The following is a 20,671-nucleotide window of genomic DNA, read 5'->3' on the forward strand; positions in this document are numbered from 1 at the left end:
GGGTGGGGTGGGTGGGGTGGGGCAGCTGGAGACTGTACTGGCTTTGTTGGGGTTGGAAACTTTTTTGCTGTTCTTCTCCCTGTCGGCCAGCCTTGCCTCTCTTTGTACGCTGGACAATGCCTCCCCTGTTCACGCTGCTGTTGTGCTTCTTGTTTGCACCGTTTCCAATCCTTTGCATCTTGCAGGGTCAGATTCAAAACACAATGCATGACCAATACGCTTGTATTTCTCCTCTGTTTGAACAACCGTATACTGTGTGCGGTCATTTAGAGACAGCCACCGACCCCCGTTTTCAGCTAGTTCCACACACTGGTGAAACGGAAGGGATGCTGTTTGACTTTCATCCCACATCAGTCAGTAGCTGCTCTGCTCGGGTTGGCTCTGTGTCCGTTCATGGTGCAGTGGGAAGCCTCTCTAATGCAGTGACTGTCCCCAGCCCCCGACCATCCCAGGAATGTGCATAGAGGCAGCATTACACAGGAGACAGATGGGCCAGGAATGCAGTCGGACTGATACTGACTGGCTAAATACACCGGCTCAGCTGCTGCATTTTTCTCTGTTCACATTCCGGGCCTGCCATCACTGTTGTCCCCCTGTCTCTGTACCTGTACTTCTTTGAACCTATTGTTGTCTCTGCTTGCACCTTGGTGTATCTCTCATCTCCACTAATGGCTAACTATTGAGTCTTTAGTTTAGACTTATGCTGAACCATTTAAAACATTTATTTTTTTCCACTGGCAAAGGTTGTTGATAGTACCTGGTACTTTTGGTATGATCTCGGGAGAGGTTCCAATCGAGCTGACCCTGCAGACCACTGATTGGTTGGGGAGAATCGTCCCTAGAGTCGCCACTTGCGCGACACGAGACATCCTGCACAAACCTGACACTTTTAAATAGCCATGCTACCATCCTGTACTCCACTGTACGGACATTCCTCTGTTTGGTTTCCGACAAAAGGATCCAGCAAAAGAACACACAATGTTGTTGTGTATGTGTCTGGTTGAAGATGATGTTGCGGCAGTTTCACGTGGCGTCACTATGACGATAAGCTAAGAATCCTGCCTACATTGTGGGGGTACTCTCTGCAGTGGAAAACTAAATTGAGAAAAGTACCTAAAGCGAGTCGAGCCGTACCGTACCGTGCAGTTGAAGTGTGGCACTGATAGAAGATAATCTAATTATCTACTGAGTGGAATACAGGCATTCATCTGCACATCATCTCCCAGGGTGGTCCTCTTGTTGTTGTTAGACTACAGAAAGGTGCTGATTTCCCCAGGAAAAGACCAGGCCTGGATATGGAGAGGTTTGCCCTTTGTAATTACTTTGTCGTTTAGAGTTGGCCTGACCAGGCTTATGTTTAACCAGCGTGTCAACATGGTTGTGAAAGAATTCAGTGGGAACTTAAAAGGGTCTTAACTCATTCTTTGGTTAGTTGGTTTGTTTTATGTGTACGAGTCTGTGTTTCAAAGTCATTGCGAAAGATGTTCTTTTATGTTGAGGGGACCACTTCACTCTTTTCGTCTATTTCACACACTACAGACATCTTTTGATTATCAGATGTATGTAGTTTATCACTAAAGTAGATGCACGTATTACAAACTTTTAGGATAGGTTTAAATGGTATAACATATTGATTTCACCTATGTTATGCAAAGCTAAAGATACAGTGAACTAGGTAGGGTGAGTAGGTTCTAAATCCCACCACTACTTGGGCAAAACAGTTAAAAGATCCAGCTTTCATTGAGTGCGTCAGACCACATTTTACCATTAAAAACGAGCATCAACATAATGGAAAACTTTGCAGTTTTCAACTGGCAATATGCCAGGCACAGTTTATCCCGCAGTTGCATCACAGTCATCAAAATATTAAGCCTTTGAAATGAGAAACATAATATATATTATATTGTATAGTTTGGATCACACTTAAAGTTGCTTTAGGCTAAATCCTTTTTTGTTTTTTGACATTATACAGAATATTTTTCCATATTCATGTAGGTAAATATAGAGGGATTTATTACAGGGGAAAATGTTAGAGTTGAGTGTTCCACGGTTCTCTCCCAGGCTGCTGCAGCAGGTCAGCTGAGGTCAGCACTGGATCGGCTCTCTCTCTGGAATGTCCAATGAACTCTGTCCCCAAGGAGAGCTCCGGCTTGTCTGCCAGCTCTCGTCTTTCTGTCTGCCTTCTTAGTTCGTTGTTCTCGTTCATGCACACACACACACATGCTCACAGAAATTCTCACGGCGCTATTATTTACATTTTTCTCTGTTAATGCTCATTTGCACCGTACTGAGAGGCCTTTACATACTGCGGCTACTATTGTATATCTAGAGCTTTTATTGTGGAAGGTGATAACAGAAGAAGTGGATCTGGTATGCACTGCTCTGTTGAATTTTAAATAAGTTGTCAAATGTGTCGACTTGGTTTGGACCACGGAGCAAACTCTGTGTTTAACAGTATGGCACCTCAGTGTGCATCGCTGCATACGCTTTATTTGAAACGACAGTAAAGATGCTATAAAATGTTTGCTTTTGCATTCAAGTGGCTCCCCGTGTCTTTGTTGTTGTTGCCATCACTACACTACACTGTCTTTAAAGGACCGGTGTGAAGGATCATGGGTATACTACTGCTGTGATGTAGTATAATATTGATAACTATGTTTTCATTAGTGTATTATCACCGTAAGCTAAGAATCATTGTGTTTTTGTTAGCTTAGAATCAGCCCTTCACGTCTCCATAGGGAGCGTTTCCTCTTCATGGAGTGCGCCATGTTGCACTGCCATGTTTCTACTGTAGCCCAGAGCGGACAAACCAGATTTTGCGTTTACCTGAAAGCTCCCAGTTCTTCAACACACTTGGAAAGGGAGGGGAGAGCAGAGGACTATTCAATCTGCAACCTCACCGCTAGTGAATCCTACACACTGCACCTTTAAGTAGATCTTGGTGGCTGGTAAAATAGCCTTTTATTAACAAAGAATGTGTGCGTCTTGCAGATCCAGGTTACATTTGACTGAGGTTAAAGTTACCTGAGGGCTTTCTACACGGTGATCCCACCTTTGACTTCCAATGAGATCAAGTATTTGACCGTTTTTCCACAACACAAATGTTTTGCTCCATAAATCATCATGTGGTCGTCTCTAATCAGTTTGGGACAGCTTGTCAAATGTGGGTGCTTTGTCTAGCCTTGGTTGTAAACAAAACTCTTTGTTAATATTAAATTATTTGTTAAATAACATACCACTTTCTCAAGATTATCAAGATAATCCTAAATATATTCACATGTCACAATACTGTTTAGCTTGCTGTCATGCTGGGGAAGTTAGGAGTAGTGCTTGATTTAAAAGCGTTTATGCAGGAACAAAGCAGTAGACCAGAGAACTCAAATGTTATTTTCTAATTGTTTCACTGTGGTTTTGTTAAACTAAAGCACAAATAAACTCGGGTGCAGCATTGCTGTATTTTGAATGAATGCAGCAAAAGAGAACACTTCATACTGTCTGCTGGACTTCGCTGTGCGTGTGTGAGAGAGAGAGGACGTTCTCAACTAAACATTTTAAGAGTTTTAAGCATATTTTGATGATTATCGGGATAATATCGTTGATCGTAATTCATCGTAACCTGTATTTGTATTTGTTGTTTGTTCAGTGTTGGTACAGTGTAATATATCAATGTTTGAAATGTTCGTATTTTTTAAATGAAGATAATTAAAGGCCAAAGTTGCCAGTTGGCAAAATGCTTCTTCAGTCCCCAGCAAGAGGATTTCGTCTGTCGCTGACACTTTCACTACTCTCTGTTCAATACAAGGACACGTATCCTGATGCATTTCTTATTTTTTCGTTGTACTGAACTTGAACCGGGCCGTGACTCCTAAACCAGGGTATTAACCAAACCGTGTCTTCTGTGTCCTGTGACATTTCATCATCTGGTGTCAGGCTGCTCCCTGCAGAGGTCCAAATACGATGATCATTGTCAGAGCCTCCATCCCATCGTCAATGTTGCTCAAATCTGTCGAAACATGTACAATGAAAACGGATCCCAAGCCTTCCCTCTGGACGTAATTGCCTCTTCAGCAAAAGTGTTTGTTTATAATCCCTAAAGGTATGTTATTTCATCCTTCGCTCACAGCTTCATTAGAGAGCCAATACATAAGCGACGATCCATAATCTCTTGTTTGAGAGGTCGGGGTAAATGTTAAGTTATGGAGAGTGCTCTATTTTCTCTCTTTTTCTCTTTCTGTTCATTTTTCTTTTTCACATCTCCTTAATTGAGGAGGGGAAATGCACTGTGTGGAAGGCTGCCAAATCACAGGAATATGTCCTGGGGGAGCATCTCCCTCCCTCCTTATTCATCTTTACAAATTGTTTTTTTTGTCTGTCTTACTATATCTAATTGTTTCTTATTTATCCTGATCTTACGCGCTCCTTCATTTCTCTCTCTGCCCTCACTACTTTCTGCCTCTCTGAGCTCTCTCTCTGTACTTAAATCGGCACACTGGATGAGAAAACCTTTACCGCTGACCACAGCCTGCAGCCGATGAGCTGACATGGGTGTTTCATTTTGTGAGTGGGACCTAGCCAGGGTCTACCTGCATCATCAGTCCTCTCAGCACGTGGCTCTCTGCTCAGCAGCGATAAGCCCGGCCGGTCACGTCGTGGCTGATTTAGATACAGCGGTAGCCTTGTGACAGACATCAAGGTCATTACGAAGCACCTGACCCGCGATCGTCTTGTCATGGTTGAATGAAAGCCATTAGCCTTTCACACGCTTGTTTACTACACGCTGCACCCTTATATCGCACTCTCAGTACAATGCACTCGACAGCCCTACTGCTGGACTGCAGCCTTGCTGCTGGACGAATGCTAAACGTCATTTCCACTGGATTTCTGTCATGTTCTTTTGCTGCTTTCCTCACCTTTTTTCGTTGATTCTCAGTGTTTTGTTGTAAAACTATGACTTTTCTGTTAAACGTCCGTTCTTTAAAGCCCACTGTATCGGTCACTGTGTGCACTTCAGACTATTAACAAACGTGCTTTAGTATATGGTGCATGACAGAATAAGTGTTAACCTCCGGTTCTGAAGCGAGAAGTGACTGAAGTGCCTTAAAGTTGCATTCTCTCTACTGACCATCAGGGGGCGACTCCTCTGGTTGTATAGAAGTCTATGAGAAAATGTCTACTTCTCTCTTGATTTATTACCTCAGTAAACATTGTAAACATGAGTTTATGGTCTCAATCTCTAGTTTCAAGTCTTCTTCAATACAGCATGATGTTCATTTAGTAAATGATGGTCCATTTAGAGTCAAATAGTGTGTGTGTGTGGGTGAGTGACTAAGAAAGAGAGAGGAGGGGGCGCATGAGGAGTAAGAGCAGCATGTGTGTCAGTAAAGCAGAGTAGTGCGGTGCTGGTAGAATCTGTGGCTTGGTTGCAGCTCTAGAGGTGCTTAGTGCTGTTTTTGATCTTTTTGGTTTCGCGGTGCAGATTGACACCGATTGACTCAGGTTGTTTTACTGCAGCTGCAGTAAGTGCTTATAAAGTATACACATTTACAGAAGGCGTGTGAGAGCATGCTCTGCAGGCCCCAGCTCGCGTGGTAGATTATGGGTGTGTGTCCCTTGGCACCACTCGCTGTGCGTTTCCAACCCCATCATGGTTCATTGCCAAGGTGTAACCAAAGACACCGATAAACACACACATTCATGGCATGGACACCCAGTGAGCAAGCTGGATTTTTCAGTAGCAGCACTCTCCCTTAAAATAACAGACATTCCTCCTCCACCTCTTTCATCACCGCTCAACACTGATGTAGAATCACAGGGAGCACAGGTCAGTGACGGGAGAAAACTGTGGGACAAACCTACCCGAGAACAGTTCATACTGGTGTTGATGATCGGGACTCCTAAACACGGCCTTGTTGATTTGTAGAGGTTGTAGCCTCTGAAGCCGATCCGTACTTTAAGGCTCACTGGGATTTTACAAATAGGCTAAGCCTATTACCCCAAAAATCCCAAATAACTCATGAAATTAGGAAAAAGTAATCGCAGCATCAAAAAAAGCAAACCGTCAGGGTGACATAGAATTTGCAGACGGCTCGGTTGATTATAGTTCTTTGTGAGTGCACCTATCACAAATGTCTGTCTGTTGTACAACTTTACAATAACCTGTGGCCCCAGAAGCCACCTGTACTGATATTATCACTCTGCGTGTGAGTGTCTAGTTGCTCAAAGTAAGTTTTCATGTTTGGTCATACAGGCAATTGTGAAATAATCTGATCCAACCGGCGCAGCTCTGTCGAAATTCCGATTGCAAGCTCACGTCTTGGTAGTAGATCTTTAAGGAATCCAACATTTTTTTTTTTTTTGCTGTGACTGTAAAACGTTGCCAGCTGAAACACTGGGTGTTTTCACATCTTAAGCTGAAGAGGATTGTGATGCTTATTGCAACTCCTGCAATAAGCAATACTTGCCACCTCTTATGCTCACTCTATGAGCGACAAAGCAACAGGCCGCAAGTCAAGTTCAATGAAAGCCGGTGTCACGAAGCCACAAACTGACGCCGTGACACTTGTCGCCGTGTGACGCGCTACAGTTCAAAACATTTTTTCAGCGTTCTAACAACGCGCCAAAGCGCTGACCAATCCTGTTTTTGGTTCACCAGTTCTGGTCCCCTTCTCTCTCCCCACATTTCCTGTTTCGCTCCGTCCTAAAAAAATGCAAGAAAAACATTATTTATCATTAGCCAGATCCCAGTGCTGTTTAATGACATGACTCCAACAACGAGCGCTTTAGCAGCGCTTCAGCTGTGACTCAGCAACAATGCATCTGGCCACTCTTGGCCCTTTTTGTAAATTTGATTTACTAAAGCGGTCTTTAGTGATTGAATGAATCACGACTTCTCTGTCACTGCATTCTCACTGTTTATTGAAATTGAATGTGAACATATATTAAAATCTCTCCCTCTTTTCTCCCACTACTTGTTTCTTTTCTCCCTTCTCTTTTGCTCTCTCCAGGTTCTGTTGCATCAGTTTGGCCGTAGGTGACCCCCACCCCTCCGCCAAAATCCGGCTGTTAGATGTGACCACGAGGTTGATTAGGAGAACCCACCATGTCTTAAGCGCGGACGGGCCCTCCGGAGCCCTGTCCCCCCACTCTGGACCGCCCACTCCTTCCCCCATCCACCACCTCGCCCCTTCCCCCATCCCCATCCCGCTCCCGGACCTCCCTGCACATGCAAGGGACAGGCTCCCCAGCCCCGGCTCCTCGCTGGCACACCCCTCCCCTCCCCCCCTAGAGATGAGCCTGCAGAAGCACCGGCAGCTGGCGGGCGGGGTGATGGGCTCCGACCGGGACCTGCAGTCCACCGCGTCCTCCATCTCCCTGCCCTCTGTGAAAAAGGCCCCGAAGAAGAGGCGCCTCTCCCTGGCCTCTCTTTTCAGATGGCGGGGTCGGGAGTCCAAATCAGCGTGCCAAAGGTCCAGAGAGCTGCAGCACCCTGGACCCTTGGGGCTCGGAGGGGTGGACGGCATCGCCAGCATCGAGAGCATCCACTCTGAGATGTGTAATGACAAGAACTCTGCCTTCTTCTCTGTGGCTGGGACCGGAGCTGCCTCTTCTGCTGCTGCTGCTGCCTCCACCTCATCTGCCTCAGGGCCTTCCTCCTCCACCGCCTCCTCCAAGGTGGGGGGTGGGCTGGCGGCAGAGCTGCTGGAGTGCCCGCTGTGCCTTCTGCGCCACACCAGGGAGAACTTCCCGGACATCATGACCTGTCCTCACCGCTCCTGCATCGACTGCCTACGCCAGTACCTGCGCATCGAGATCTCGGAGTCACGCGTCAACATCAGCTGCCCCGAGTGCTCGGAGCGCTTCAACCCGCACGACATCCGCTTGATCCTGGGTGACCGGGCGCTCATGGAGAAATACGAGGAGTTCATGCTGAGGAGGTGGCTGGTGGCCGACCCCGACTGCCGCTGGTGCCCCGCGCCAGACTGTGGGTAAGAAGTGAAGTTAAATACAAGGACGCATGAACACCTCCACAATAACAAACACTCACACTGATCCTCTAAAAGCCACAGAAGCCTCTAAAAAAAATCTCTAACACCTTAGTTAAGGATGTGATATGAAGTTTGTACCCTAGCAAATTAAAGACATTTAGCCAAAGAAATTTAGCCAATTTTTTACTTAAAATTTCCCTCCTCTATCTCGTGATCTCTGGGTCATAAATAATCACAGGATCACAACACAAAGAGGGAGAGGGACTTCATTCTCTGCTCAGGTAGACATTACTCCACCATATCTTTACGTAACACATAGTTGTTTGCTACTACGTGCACACATAAAGCGCTTGTTTTGATTGGTTACCACATGGTTGTATGAAAGAACATTTGTGGTTTCCCCTAAGTAAATGTAAAAGATTAAAGCCATTTTCTTCCACCAACTACAGGAATGCAGGAAGTTATGCACAGAGAGGGCTAGAAGGACTGAGAGGCAGACGCACACACTAAACAGGATTTCTGTCGTTTGGAGCTGAACATATGTTCACACACCCTGTTTCTATTTGAACCTGTCGCACACTTTGAAAGCGTCACAATGGCGTCTCTCTCTCTCTCTCTCTGTTGATTTCTCTGCCATTATTACATCGTTGTTGAATTATCCCTTCATTTTCAATTTATGAAAGTGACTTTGTGTGACTCCCATCATGCAGTGCTTTCAGTGCGCGTGAGGTATTGAATATTTGTTTTGTTTTTAAACTAATCAAATACATATTTTAGTTTAGAATAATCGTGTCTGCCCTGTTATTCTCTACCTGCCTGTCTTTCTTTATGCATTTGCTTCAGTTCTGTCTGTCATGCTGACTGCATGCCCCCCAAACAGTGATCCAGTAGTGCTGGACTGTTTTGCTGTGTAATCCCCTTCCTGGGTGACAGCTCGTTGGCTCGCTCGTCACCCCGTCCCCCCCGTCCCCCTCACAGTCACCGCAGCGTGACTTTGTAGAGGCCCTGCAGGGTCGAATGGTAACTGCGTCTCACTGACGAATCACATCAGCACCTTATCTGTACAGAGCTGTGATGAGCTGGCATCTGTCTAAAGTGCCTTAACTCACCACAGTAAAGATTAGTTTACGCCAGAAATGGTCGTAATCACGGCCGGCGAGTGGTCGCGGCGCCTGGTCGTCAACCTCTGAATTCTATAAAAGCTCTACTTACATGTCATGGGATTATACAATAATGCAGCGCACAGAGTATGAACGCCTCCCTTCATGCTCGAAGCTCGCTCACCGTCTTGCGGAGGCTCGTGCTAGTAGCGCAAATATAAACAACGCTTTAGGAGTCCACATTCACATTTGTTGAAGATGCATCTAGATGGCCGAGATGCATGTAAGAACATTTTGGAAACCACTGGAACATTTTGGACACACCATAAGCATGTAAGCATGAACCACTGAGATCTGGTGAGATCCCTGAGTAACGGGCACAGTTCACATCGCTGTTGGAACAGTTGTACTTATTGGTTAGAATCACAAGCAGACCGCCTCCATGAGCCCGTCTCTATCGGGTTTAAAAACTCTCTCTCTCTCTTTGCCTTCTCTCTCTCTCACAGCCATTTCCTTTTCTTCCAGGAATTGTTTGAGGTCCGGTAGCTATGAAGCCCCCCCAAGTCCCATCAGACTTTCTCCAAGTACTGTTTGTACCTTTATTCATGATGCCATAGTGACCTTGAATACTTTGGCAGCTGGATGTTTTGTTTTGTGGGATGTCCTGTTCTGTAACCTTGTTCTGTAACCTTAAAAGAAGCAAATATAGTTTGAGGGTAAAAAAAAAGAAAAGAGAAGAGGTGTGAAACGTTGATCTAGCTGGAGCATAAAAGAACGTAAGACTGTAGCCTTGGATGAGCTGGAGCAGGTCCTCTCTACTGGGCAGGTCAGTATCGGCATAATTAACTTAATATTTCTGAGAAATTACAATATAGCCAAGATATACAGGTGTTGACCGGGTGTTTCCTGGCTCAAAATGAGGCAGAGGTGTTGCTATACTAATCACGTGTACCCTGGTGGCAAGGCCTTCAACTGGCTAAAGCAAATCACCGTTTACAAGCAACATGTTGTAGGAGTTCTAATTATTATAAAAATAACAACTGTTACAGGGATAGTCAGTGGTAGTGTCTATAATGTGAAATCCTGGATATTAAATGTTCATTTGCAATTTTTTAAAATTCTTTTTACTGGTCCCAGTAATATTTGTCCCTAAAATATAATATCTAGTAGCACATCACTTGACATGGTTGAGATCGGCCTGTGTTTAATACTGATATACTTCATATCTTAAAACAAATGGATCCTGCTGGAAAAAACATCTGTGCAAAAGTAGATCTCCTATTAAAAAGATATAAAAAAACAACTTCTTACTTCCTAAATTAAATCATTTGCTTTTATCCGCAGTGTTTGTACCAGTCATGTTCTCCTCCGTTGTAATGTAACTAATAGCATGTTCGTCAGATGTCTGTTTGAACTACTTTATGTTCTTACATTTGTTCAGATGTAAACAGACGCACAGGGGCCTTGTAGTTCAGGCACACATGTAGATAATGTTACAAAAGAAGAATCCACCAAGCTCGTTAGAAAATAGTGTTTTCCATGAAGACACCCGTCGCAGTTTTGTCAAGAGCTGAAGGCGGGACAACATTTGACAAAGGCAGCCTTCTGGTAGTTCTCTACGGTAGCAAGTATTGATATTGTATTGATGTGCTGGTCTTCTCTAGTCTTGCTCCTTTCAGTCGTTGGGGCACTGACACAGAGCAAACCGTTTGACTTTGATGGCATTTGGCCTTCATTTGGTGTCGTGGCTGACTGTTGGCTCCAGTGTGTCCGCCATAGTTGCCGTTAGTTCACTGTTATTTGTATATTTTATAGGATTGGATTGATGGTGGCAGCAGCCACTGAGACAGAACTCAGCTTTTTCTTCTCTTTTCCTTTCTTATAAGCAAAAGACCACAATGCCAACGCAAAGCAAAGCGAAACTTTACAGTAGCAGTGTCAATGTATTTCATAATGTACTCTGTTTGAATAGGCCCATTTGAACCGATGAACTCCTCCTGGAAACGATAGCTTCAGCCTTTCTGTGATTTGGCCCACATAACTGGGTGCACCTTGTCCAGGCATCAGAGAGGTTCTGGGCCTGAGCCCACCCATCCGGCCAGCCAAGTGATTCCTGGGCCAGGGCAACATACAGACTAATAATTACTTTCATCATTTTATTTTGACGTTATTGAATATAATACAGTTTTATCTCTGGCTGTATATCTTGTTTGTCGCTGCTGTGGTAGTCAGATATAAACAATGTTTAACTACTTTCTTTGCCAGACTCTCTGGTAGGAAGGATCTGTAGAAACAGGACGCTGATGTTAGTTACTGTTATTGTTGTACATTTAGGGGGCTTTAAAAGTGTGAAAAGTAGTTAAACAGAAACTGCTGTGATCTAAACCGATCTGGTGTTCTGTTGTTGTGGCAGCGCCACAGCCACGGCCTTCTCTCTCCCTAACATCTGTCCAGTCGTCTGCAGTCCTGTGGTCTGTGTAGCGTGGTGGTTCACCGACAACGATTTTGAACAAGATTGACACGTCTCTGCTATACTTCACTGTCTGTCTGCATTGGAGACTCAATCCCTCAGCACAGTAAAACGATCCGCAGCGGAGGAAGTCTCCCAGGCTCCCCGTGGCTCTGTGATTGAAACCTAATCTTGGGTCGGTCACAGAGGGGGGCCGGGAGGCTCCAGTCAGATCCAACTACGTAACGCGCTCCAGGGTTTCCCTCAGGACATGGGCTAGCCAGTAGTTTACAGCTGTCATCTTTGAGCAGATGGACCTTTCTTATTTCTTTGAATCGTCTCTTCGTCAGCACTACCTGCTGTTGTGTCCCGCCTGTCGGCTGAAAGCGTCACGCATCGCATCACGTCACTCTGTCAGGGGTGCTCGCTCGCGGTGCCGTGTGTCATGTAAATACACATGCAATTTAAGAAGCTGCCGCTAATGAAGGCACCAGGCAGACTGACAACAGCTGTGGACTCTACTCCAGACTCTTCTTAACACAATACAACGGACACTTAAAATGTTCTGTTTAGAACAAGATCACACTTATCATGTTAATTTACTCACTGATGGTCTGGACAACAGTCTCACATTATAGCCTTTGCTGTGCAAAATGGAACTGCTGCCCTTTAGGTTCCAAGTTTTTTTAATTTGTGTAAACAAATTGTTTCTTGTGAGCTTCGTGGCGGAGGTAGCAGTGGTAGACGACATCCGCAGCACATGGCCAAAGAAAGATGTTTTTCAAAAGAAGATGTTTAAAAGTGCTAAATTTGACATTCACAGCATTAATGAAGCAGCAAACAACGATTGTCTATGCAAAGATATCGTGGAGTGACGTCTACGTGAGCAGAGAATCGAGTCACACTCCTTCTGCATGTTGTATTTAGAGCTTCTTTTCGACATTTGTTCCGACCGATGATGTTGTTCCGGAAGCCACTGTCCGTTTCCACCTCAGGTTAACACTGTTAGCTCCGTCAGCACCGTTGGTTGCGAGCCGCCGGCACCACCGTCGCCACCGTCGCCATGTTGAGAGGCAAAATAAATGCTCTGAATTCCGTATAGACAACCTTTTTAGTGTGAAGAGAAAGGCCTGTCCGTGTCAGTTCAGGATGCTCGTTTTCTCCACAGCACATGTGGATTATGAACCAACAAGAACCACACAGTTCTGCATCACCTCTTTTCAAATGAGGACCCTCTTTATTTAGTTGTCTGCACCTTTTATTTCATATGCACATACTTTTACCTGTATACGCATCACTTTCTTGTAACTGACATTTTAGCTACTTTAATTCGCTATTGTTTTCATTTGCAATTTTGCTTTTTCCTGTGACCTCCATGCATTTAGACAAAACTCATTCTGGGATGTCATTGTGCGGTGGTTAATCGTAACTCCTGCCTGATAACGCCGTGTTTGTCTCCCTCCAGGTACGCAGTGATCGCTTTCGGGTGCGCCAGCTGTCCCAAGATCACGTGCGGCAGGGAGGGCTGCGGCACAGAGTTCTGTTACCACTGCAAGCAGCTATGGCATCCCAACCAGACCTGTGACGCCGCGCGGCAGCAGAGAGCCCAGAGCCTCCGCCTGAGGACGGTCCGCTCGTCCTCCCTCAGCTACAGCCAGGAGAGCGGCACTGCAGGTCAGCCTGCGCTTTTCTTTCCCCCCGTTTTTATGCCCCGCGTCAGGATCTTTGTATCAAGTGTAATGATGTGGGACATCGGCGATTTTGCTGTCGACATCTTGGTTTACGGCAGTCGCCATGTTGTTTTATTCGCAACCAATGAACGGACGTTACCATATTTAGAATGCGGAGGAGTGGCATAGAAAAGCCTTACACGGCTCAGGTAGCGGCAGCGACCTGTCAATCACAGTAAGCCCCGCCCTAAAGCATACCCTGCTTTATGGTCTATTTGACTCTAAATGGACCATAATTTACTAAATGAACATCATGCTGCATTGAAGAAGACTTGAAACTAGAGATTGAGACCATGAACTCATGTTTACAATGTTTACTGAGGTAATAAATCAAGAGAGAAGTAGAGTCATTTTAACCTGAGGAGTCGCCCCCTGATGGACATTAGAGAGAATGCAGGTTTAAGACACTTCCGCATCGGCTTCACTCGAACTGGAGGTTGCTGCCTGGTCAGAATGCTGTGAGATGTGACAACTATTTGTTACTTAACTGCTTTACAAATGTTTATTTTTTCTCTCACCATGATGAAGTTTAGAAGACCTAACCTGACCGACCAGGCGTATCGTTTGTTCGATAGCGGAAGAGTTAATTCTATCATGCACATTGAAATCCTGTTCTCTTTCCGTCCCTCTCAGCCGACGACATTAAGCCGTGTCCGCGCTGCGCCGCTTACATCATCAAGATGAACGACGGCAGCTGTAACCACATGACCTGCGCCGTCTGCGGCTGCGAGTTCTGCTGGCTCTGCATGAAGGAGATCTCGGACCTGCACTATCTGAGGTCAGTTTGTCGACATGCATGCACACAGACTGTTGTTTTTTTATTCATTGCGTTTTGTTGCTGTGAAAATGTGTCACTTTTATTCGCTGGTCTGGTAGGTTGATAAGAGTTTTGTTGCCCCTGTACTGGCAGAGATTTTGAAACCTGTACAGCAAGTTTTGTTAGTCTACCTCTCTAAATTCATCAATAAAGTATTTTTGTGATGGCCATAAAGCCTGCAGCACAGGGAGGAACATATTCCCGTCAGTTGTGTAACATGGGATGAAAACACTGAAGAGCTATTACTGTTACCGACTGTATGACGCTCAGCCTCCATTGTTTTCTCTCTTAATCTCCCCCCTCTCCCTCTCTCAGTCCATCAGGCTGTACTTTCTGGGGGAAGAAGCCATGGAGCAGGAAGAAGAAGATCCTTTGGCAACTGGGAACACTGGTGGGCGCCCCCGTCGGCATCGCACTCATCGCGGGCATAGCCATCCCCGCCATGATCATCGGCATCCCCGTGTATGTGGGGAGGAAGGTGAGGCTCTGGAAACCTGTTCATGTGAAGTACTCCGGAACATATTTATGTTTTCCTGCTTGGAGTTTTCTCTACCTGAATGAGGCAGAATATTTGTTGTAAACATAGTGTTAAATAACCCGGCACATCGCAATCAAGCACGCACACTGTATCAATCAGTAACTAAAGTATATTGTAAAACCAGCACACATATTGTCATGTACTTTGTATTCTAAGTTATCTGAAGCCAGCTGATCTCATTTGCGAGAAGCCTGCCCTGTGTGTGTGTGTTCGTGTGTGTGTGTCATTACAATGAAATGAAAGCATTCAGACTCTCCAGAATTCCCCCTCTCGAGCCTGCCAAGAAGAAGCCGGCGGAGCTAACAAACGTTTCCTTCCCGACAACAGCAGACCACATTCAGCAGTGATCACGAGTGAAACATCTGAGCATGAATCACCTCCATTCCTCATGCGCCTGGATGAATGTAGCTGTTCGGGTCTTGATTTTTTAAATTTATTTTTTAATCTGTATCCTGGAGAAGCGCTACACCGATGCAGCCCGGTCACGTGTCTCACACCAATGTTACGATGATAGTGAACAAGCAGCTTTTGTCGGTAGCAGTTGGGATGTATGTTTATCGTTCTTTTGTTACGCCGGTGTGCTATTTTGGGTTCAGAGCAGCAGAGAACTCTTTTGTCTCAACAACTGTACGTTTTTGGGTTTGTTTCTTCTGCATCTTGTAGTCTCCAGATGTGTGCCAGTTTTTAATAGCTTTTTTTTTTGTCTATTGATAGTATTGTAACTCAATTTAAAATGTTTTCACTGCTGCTGGCAGACTTGTTTACATGTCACCGTTACTAGTATACATGCTTTGATGTAGCCAGCTGTCACATAGTGGCTGGTTGCTGCAGCGTGACACCACTCTGGCCTGGTGGCTACAACTTCTGTTTTTACTAGAATGACTTTGTTTCGAGGCTGTGATCACCCTCCACCATAAAGTGTGAAAGAAAAATCTAAAATGTAATAATAATGATATGCTAGTTCCTGCGTGTCTCATTGTTCCCTTTTTCTCTCTGTCAGATCCACAACCGCTACGAAGGCAAAGATATCTCCAACCACAAGAGGAACCTGGTGATCGCTGGTGGAGTGACCCTCTCTGTCATTGTGTCTCCGGTGGTGGCTGCAGTCACTGTCGGTCAGTCTATTCTCCAACATCCACTACCTCCTTCTTTTCATCTCTGTGGCCAATAGTGTTTTTGTGAAATGACCCGGAAGCATCTAAGAGCTGGTTGGATTCTCTAAATGCTAAAGGAAAGGTGCTTCCTTTCTTATCTCCTTTAGCATAGGATACACGGGACCATCCTTTCCTTAAGGGAGATGAGATAATGCCCTCCCACAATTCCTTGCGACGTTTAGAGCGATGCACCATTCTGCCGGCAGTAACGTCTGCAGCTGCTGTTGTAATTGTACACCGTGGATAAATTGAAAACATCCTTGTGATTTTATTTTGGACAGTGTTGAGTTTGTCACTCATCATTTTCTGTGTTATAAAGAAGAAGAAAAAAGAAAGCTTTCACCACTGTAAGTGCAGTCAGACTCTGAGCACCACGGAGAGATTTCTCCCTCACATCTTTCCATGTCTTGATGTTTTCTTGCGGTTAGGGAAAGACAAAGGACTGTTGGACAGCATGTCTCTAGCTCTGTGTGAGCTCTGCATGCCCCAGGATCTTTGTTGACACAACCTTGTTTGACTTTGCTAGCTTCAGGAATTTCTTTTGTTTAATCTTAAGAGTTCACATTTGGCAAAAAGTTTGTTTTCAAAGGCATGAGCTATTACATTAAAATGGAAAATGTTTATTTATTTATTTTTTACAGCGTCTTGGTCTAACATGTCCCTGGTGTCTCTCTCTTTCACCCCCTCAGGCATCGGAGTTCCCATCATGCTGGCCTACGTCTACGGCGTGGTGCCCATCTCCCTGTGCCGTAGCGGAGGCTGCGGCGTCTCCGCTGTGAACGGCAAAGGAGTTCGCATAGAATTCGACGACGAGAATGACATGAATGTCGGCAGCGGGGCGGCTGCTACCGGTGAGCTGCAGTGTCCCCGCCACCGTCAGCCAACAATAGAATGTTCCTTTTTGCTGACAGATGCACTACTGATGAAATCAGCTGCTGGTTTCACAGATGTCAAGTGTTCTTTGAAAGATAACTGTCCTCTTTGTGCCAATGCTGTGAAACCAAAAGCCCACAGCTTATTAGAAAAATGTCCCCTTGCTGAAATTTTTAACATTTACATTTCCTCAGAAACTCATTTGTTTAGACACAGAACTGCCTTTTGTTTCTGATTGAGATTGACAATAATTATAATTTATTGTGACCACATCATTTTTTTATCTATCATCTATATTTTTGAATGTTTTCTCATGAACTTACCATTTGTGTAGATGCTACGTCAGTGGCAGACACCAGGAACAACCCCAGCATAGGCGAAGGCAGCGTCGGGGGGCTGACGGGCAGCCTGAGTGCCAGCGGCAGCCACATGGACCGCCTGGGGGCCATCAGGGACAACCTGAGCGAGACGGCGTCCACCATGGCCCTGGCCGGGGCCAGCATCACCGGCAGCCTCTCCGGCAGCGCCATGGTCAACTACTTAAACAGGTACAGAAAGGCACGGCAGGGGCATTCTAAATGTTGGTGAAACTGTGGACTTTACGGGGCTTTTTCCTGCATTGTCTAAACCCCCCCTCCCCACATTGTTGTTAGGCTGGAGGTGCAGGCCGACGTGCAGAAGGAGCGCTGCAGTCTGAGCGGCGAGTCTGGAACCGTCAGCCTGGGCACAATCAGCGACAACGCTAGCACCAAAGCAATGGCTGGATCCATTCTTAACGCCTACATGCCCCTCGACAGGTGAGAGACAGGAAGAGACAGTTCATTGGCAGAGTTTGTGTGTGTCTGTGTAGCTGCTGTCCTCCTAGAGACATCCAGTAAATCACCTCATGTGAATATACCGATGTGATCAGGACTGTTGAAATACTGGCAGAAGAAAAGCATTATGTTATTTTAACTTTAAACTGTTTCAAGGTTAAAATATTCTTTGAGCATGTGGGTTGTCTTTATTGTTGAGAAAGGATCCAGTATTTATTAAAGAAGCGTTTAGCATTAAGTGATGCTACAACAAGCTCCCAAAACAAGCCTTTTGAAGCTCATTGCTTAGTCATGCTACACACACACACATCCACACACAAATACAGTGTATATTGTTTTTTTTTGTCTTGGTCTCATGCTTCCCTCTTCCTCCCACATCCCAGAGATGGGAACAGTATGGAAGTCCAGGTTGACATTGAATCTAAACCCGGCAAACTGCGGCACCACAGCGGCAGCAGCAGCGTCGACGACGGCGCCCTCGCGGGCCGCTGCGGCTGGGCCTGCTCCTCCAGCGGCTGCGCTTCCTCGGACGGCAAGGGAGCCTCCGCCAAGTGGGCCAAAGAGGCGTCCTGCTCCTCCTCCTGCAGCTCGGGGGGCAAAAAGAGCAAAGGCAAGCTGCGCAAGAAAGGCGGCGGGGGCACCAAGATCAACGAGACGCGCGAGGACATGGACGCCCAGCTGCTGGAGCAGCGCAGCACCAACTCCTCGGAGTTCGACTCCCCGTCGCTGAGCGGCAGCCTGCCGTCCGTGGCCGACTCCCACTCCAGCCACTTCTCCGAGTTCAGCTGCTCCGACCTGGAGAGCATGAAAACGTCCTGCAGCCACGGCTCCAGCGGGGGCGACTACCACACGCGCTTCGCCACGGTCAGCCCCTTGCCCGAGGTGGAGAACGACCGCCTGGAGACCTGCCCCGGCTCCTCGTCCTCGCCGCAGGGACACGGAGCTGTCGTCGCCCCCCACTCCCCCACCTCCACCACCTCCTCCCTGGGCCACGGCGTGGAGCTCTCCCCTCTCTGCTTCATCACGGCGGAGAATGTCAACCTGGTGTGCCCTGCTGAGCTGGACTCTCACAGCAACGCCAGAGAGCTGCTAAAAGAAACCAACAACAACCACCAACCGCCTCACCCGACCCAAACCCAGCAGCAGCAGCCCAAGAACTCCTGCATACAGACCGACATCTGAAATCTCAATTATCTGCTGCACAGATGATATTTTTCGTTAACATCTTTTCCTCCACTGAACTAACGATCACAGCTTTCAGTTTAATCTGCGTTTTCTTTTATTCCCTGAGTAAAACAGAGATCTGTGTGTCCACTGACGGCCAGATGGCTCTTTGGAAGTAAGACAGCCATGTAAGAAACATTAAGGTCGTGAACGCTGGTGTTTCTCCCTGTGCGACCCGCCCGATGCTTCTTTCTTTTTTTGACGGTTCACTCACTCGCCACTTGTAACGGAGACGGCCCACTGATTGGGTCGCTGTCCTATCGGTGTGCGTGGTTGTTCAAACAAAACCACTGTGCCGGTTCTTTGCTAGTGTTTTTGTTTTTTGGGCTCTCCGATGCGGATGCAACACCATGCGGGAATCTTAATGTTACAGCTTTCCAGAAGCCAACTCAAAACAGGGTCCAGGCAATATGATTCACTATTTCCTTTTGTTTTTTATTTCTCCCCTTCCAAATGTATTAGTAACAGAAGAACCTTTGTGTTCTTGTCTGTATTTATTTTTAGACGTCTTTTTTTCCCCCAGATATTTGTTTGAAATGAACCCTACAAGGTATAATTGTAAGGCCTGGGCTTAACTTCCTACATCATTTTAGCGCTAAAACCAGCTTGTAACACAAGTGAGATTCTTTAGAATGAGAGATGATATTCTTGTCAGCTCTCTCTAGTGACCACAGAGTTTACACCTGTGGCTGATGTCGCCAAAAACCCTCAGTGTGTATGTGTTTCTTTTTTTAGCGCTAAAATGACTCAGGGAAACCGGGCCTCGTTAGGTTTCTGTGGAAAGCGTGTGATGATGTGTTGGGGGGGGGGGCGGTTAATTTGAGAGAGCGGTCTCTGGAAGGCCACGGTTTTCAAAGATAATGCTGAAAGTCATTATATTAAGAAATTAACCAATGGGTTGGTTCAATTCTGTGAAATTGTATAAAAGAAAATGTTTTTGTCCTGTTCAAAGGTGATTTATTCAGGCTGATGGCCTCGCCTCACCGAGTAAGAGAGAGCTCTGATATCTTTCTTCGTTAACTCATGGTGCCTTCAAGAAGCTGTTTGTGTTCTCTGCGTTTGTTTCCACTGTGTCTTCACCACTCATTCTAGGTTGCAGACCGTCTTGTCTGTGTAGGAGGGACGCTCATTCTCTCTCACACACACACACACACACACACACACACACACACACCAACCATTCATACTGTGGTAGACATGGTAAATGAAGACTTTTCAATTGCCTACCAAAGACAGCACTCAGGCTCTTGTTAAATCGTATACCTTTGAATTGTCCCCGTAGACCCAGTATAGCGCGTCCTTTTGTACACCGCGGGGGACGAATGAGGACAAGCCCCAGGACTGTACGGACATACAGACTGCTGTTTTTCTACATGCGCCACAAATGCTACGCAAATATCCGAGGCTGGCGAACGGCCTCGAGGCACCTGCACTGTTACCTGTATTTCTTATAACATCGATGTTCTGCAATGCACAAAGTTTAATCGGGGTGGGTGTGTTGGTTCTGGGTTCCTCCTCCATGTTGATTTTTCCCGCGTTTCCCCGTTTGCGTTGCCGACCGGTGCTGCTCAGCAGACTTTGACGTCAAAATCCGTTTTCAAGCACTTTAGTGTGTGCTTTAAGCCTGTCTTCACTGCTCAGTGGTCTGCTTCGTCGAGGCCACTGAGTCGGCTCAGGTGAACCTCTACCAGGTAGGTGAAAGCACCTTGAATGCTATTTTGACCCATGTCTGTTACCGAATGAACACCGAGTCTGGTTCCTCCCCCATATTAAAAGCAAAATGCCGTTTTTTGTTCTCTCTCCTCGGGTTCGGTTACTCAATCCTTCACCAAAACTCCAGTTTCTTGATCCTAATTTGAACACTAGTGCCAGATATAATTTGTAATTTGTGCAGAATGGCATACGGTATTTGTATATTTGTTTGGTAATTTGCTTTACTAAATGCGTGTAAATGCATATCAGAAAAATAAAAAAATCTATATGAAA

The 20,671-nt window shown here is 46.0% G+C and overlaps 1 protein-coding gene across 1 annotated transcript in view; it reads left to right on the plus strand.

The window, feature by feature from the left end:
* The window catches only part of LOC142955166 (E3 ubiquitin-protein ligase RNF19A-like), a 26,653-nt gene extending 5,982 nt beyond the window's left edge, over nucleotides 1–20,671 (plus strand). The window contains exons 2-10 of the mRNA XM_076096583.1: nucleotides 7,005–7,985; nucleotides 13,000–13,208; nucleotides 13,898–14,042; nucleotides 14,397–14,559; nucleotides 15,620–15,734; nucleotides 16,463–16,624; nucleotides 16,981–17,194; nucleotides 17,300–17,443; nucleotides 17,845–20,671. Of these exons, the coding sequence (XP_075952698.1) occupies nucleotides 7,288–7,985; nucleotides 13,000–13,208; nucleotides 13,898–14,042; nucleotides 14,397–14,559; nucleotides 15,620–15,734; nucleotides 16,463–16,624; nucleotides 16,981–17,194; nucleotides 17,300–17,443; nucleotides 17,845–18,643 (2,649 nt within the window). The 5' untranslated portion in view covers nucleotides 7,005–7,287 and the 3' untranslated portion in view covers nucleotides 18,644–20,671. The remainder of the gene's footprint in view (nucleotides 1–7,004; nucleotides 7,986–12,999; nucleotides 13,209–13,897; nucleotides 14,043–14,396; nucleotides 14,560–15,619; nucleotides 15,735–16,462; nucleotides 16,625–16,980; nucleotides 17,195–17,299; nucleotides 17,444–17,844) is intronic.

Source organism: Anarhichas minor, unplaced genomic scaffold, assembly GCF_050575085.1.
Source record: "Anarhichas minor isolate MPS153535 unplaced genomic scaffold, ASM5057508v1 ptg000022l, whole genome shotgun sequence".
In the NCBI taxonomy this organism is placed as follows: domain Eukaryota; kingdom Metazoa; phylum Chordata; class Actinopteri; order Perciformes; family Anarhichadidae; genus Anarhichas; species Anarhichas minor.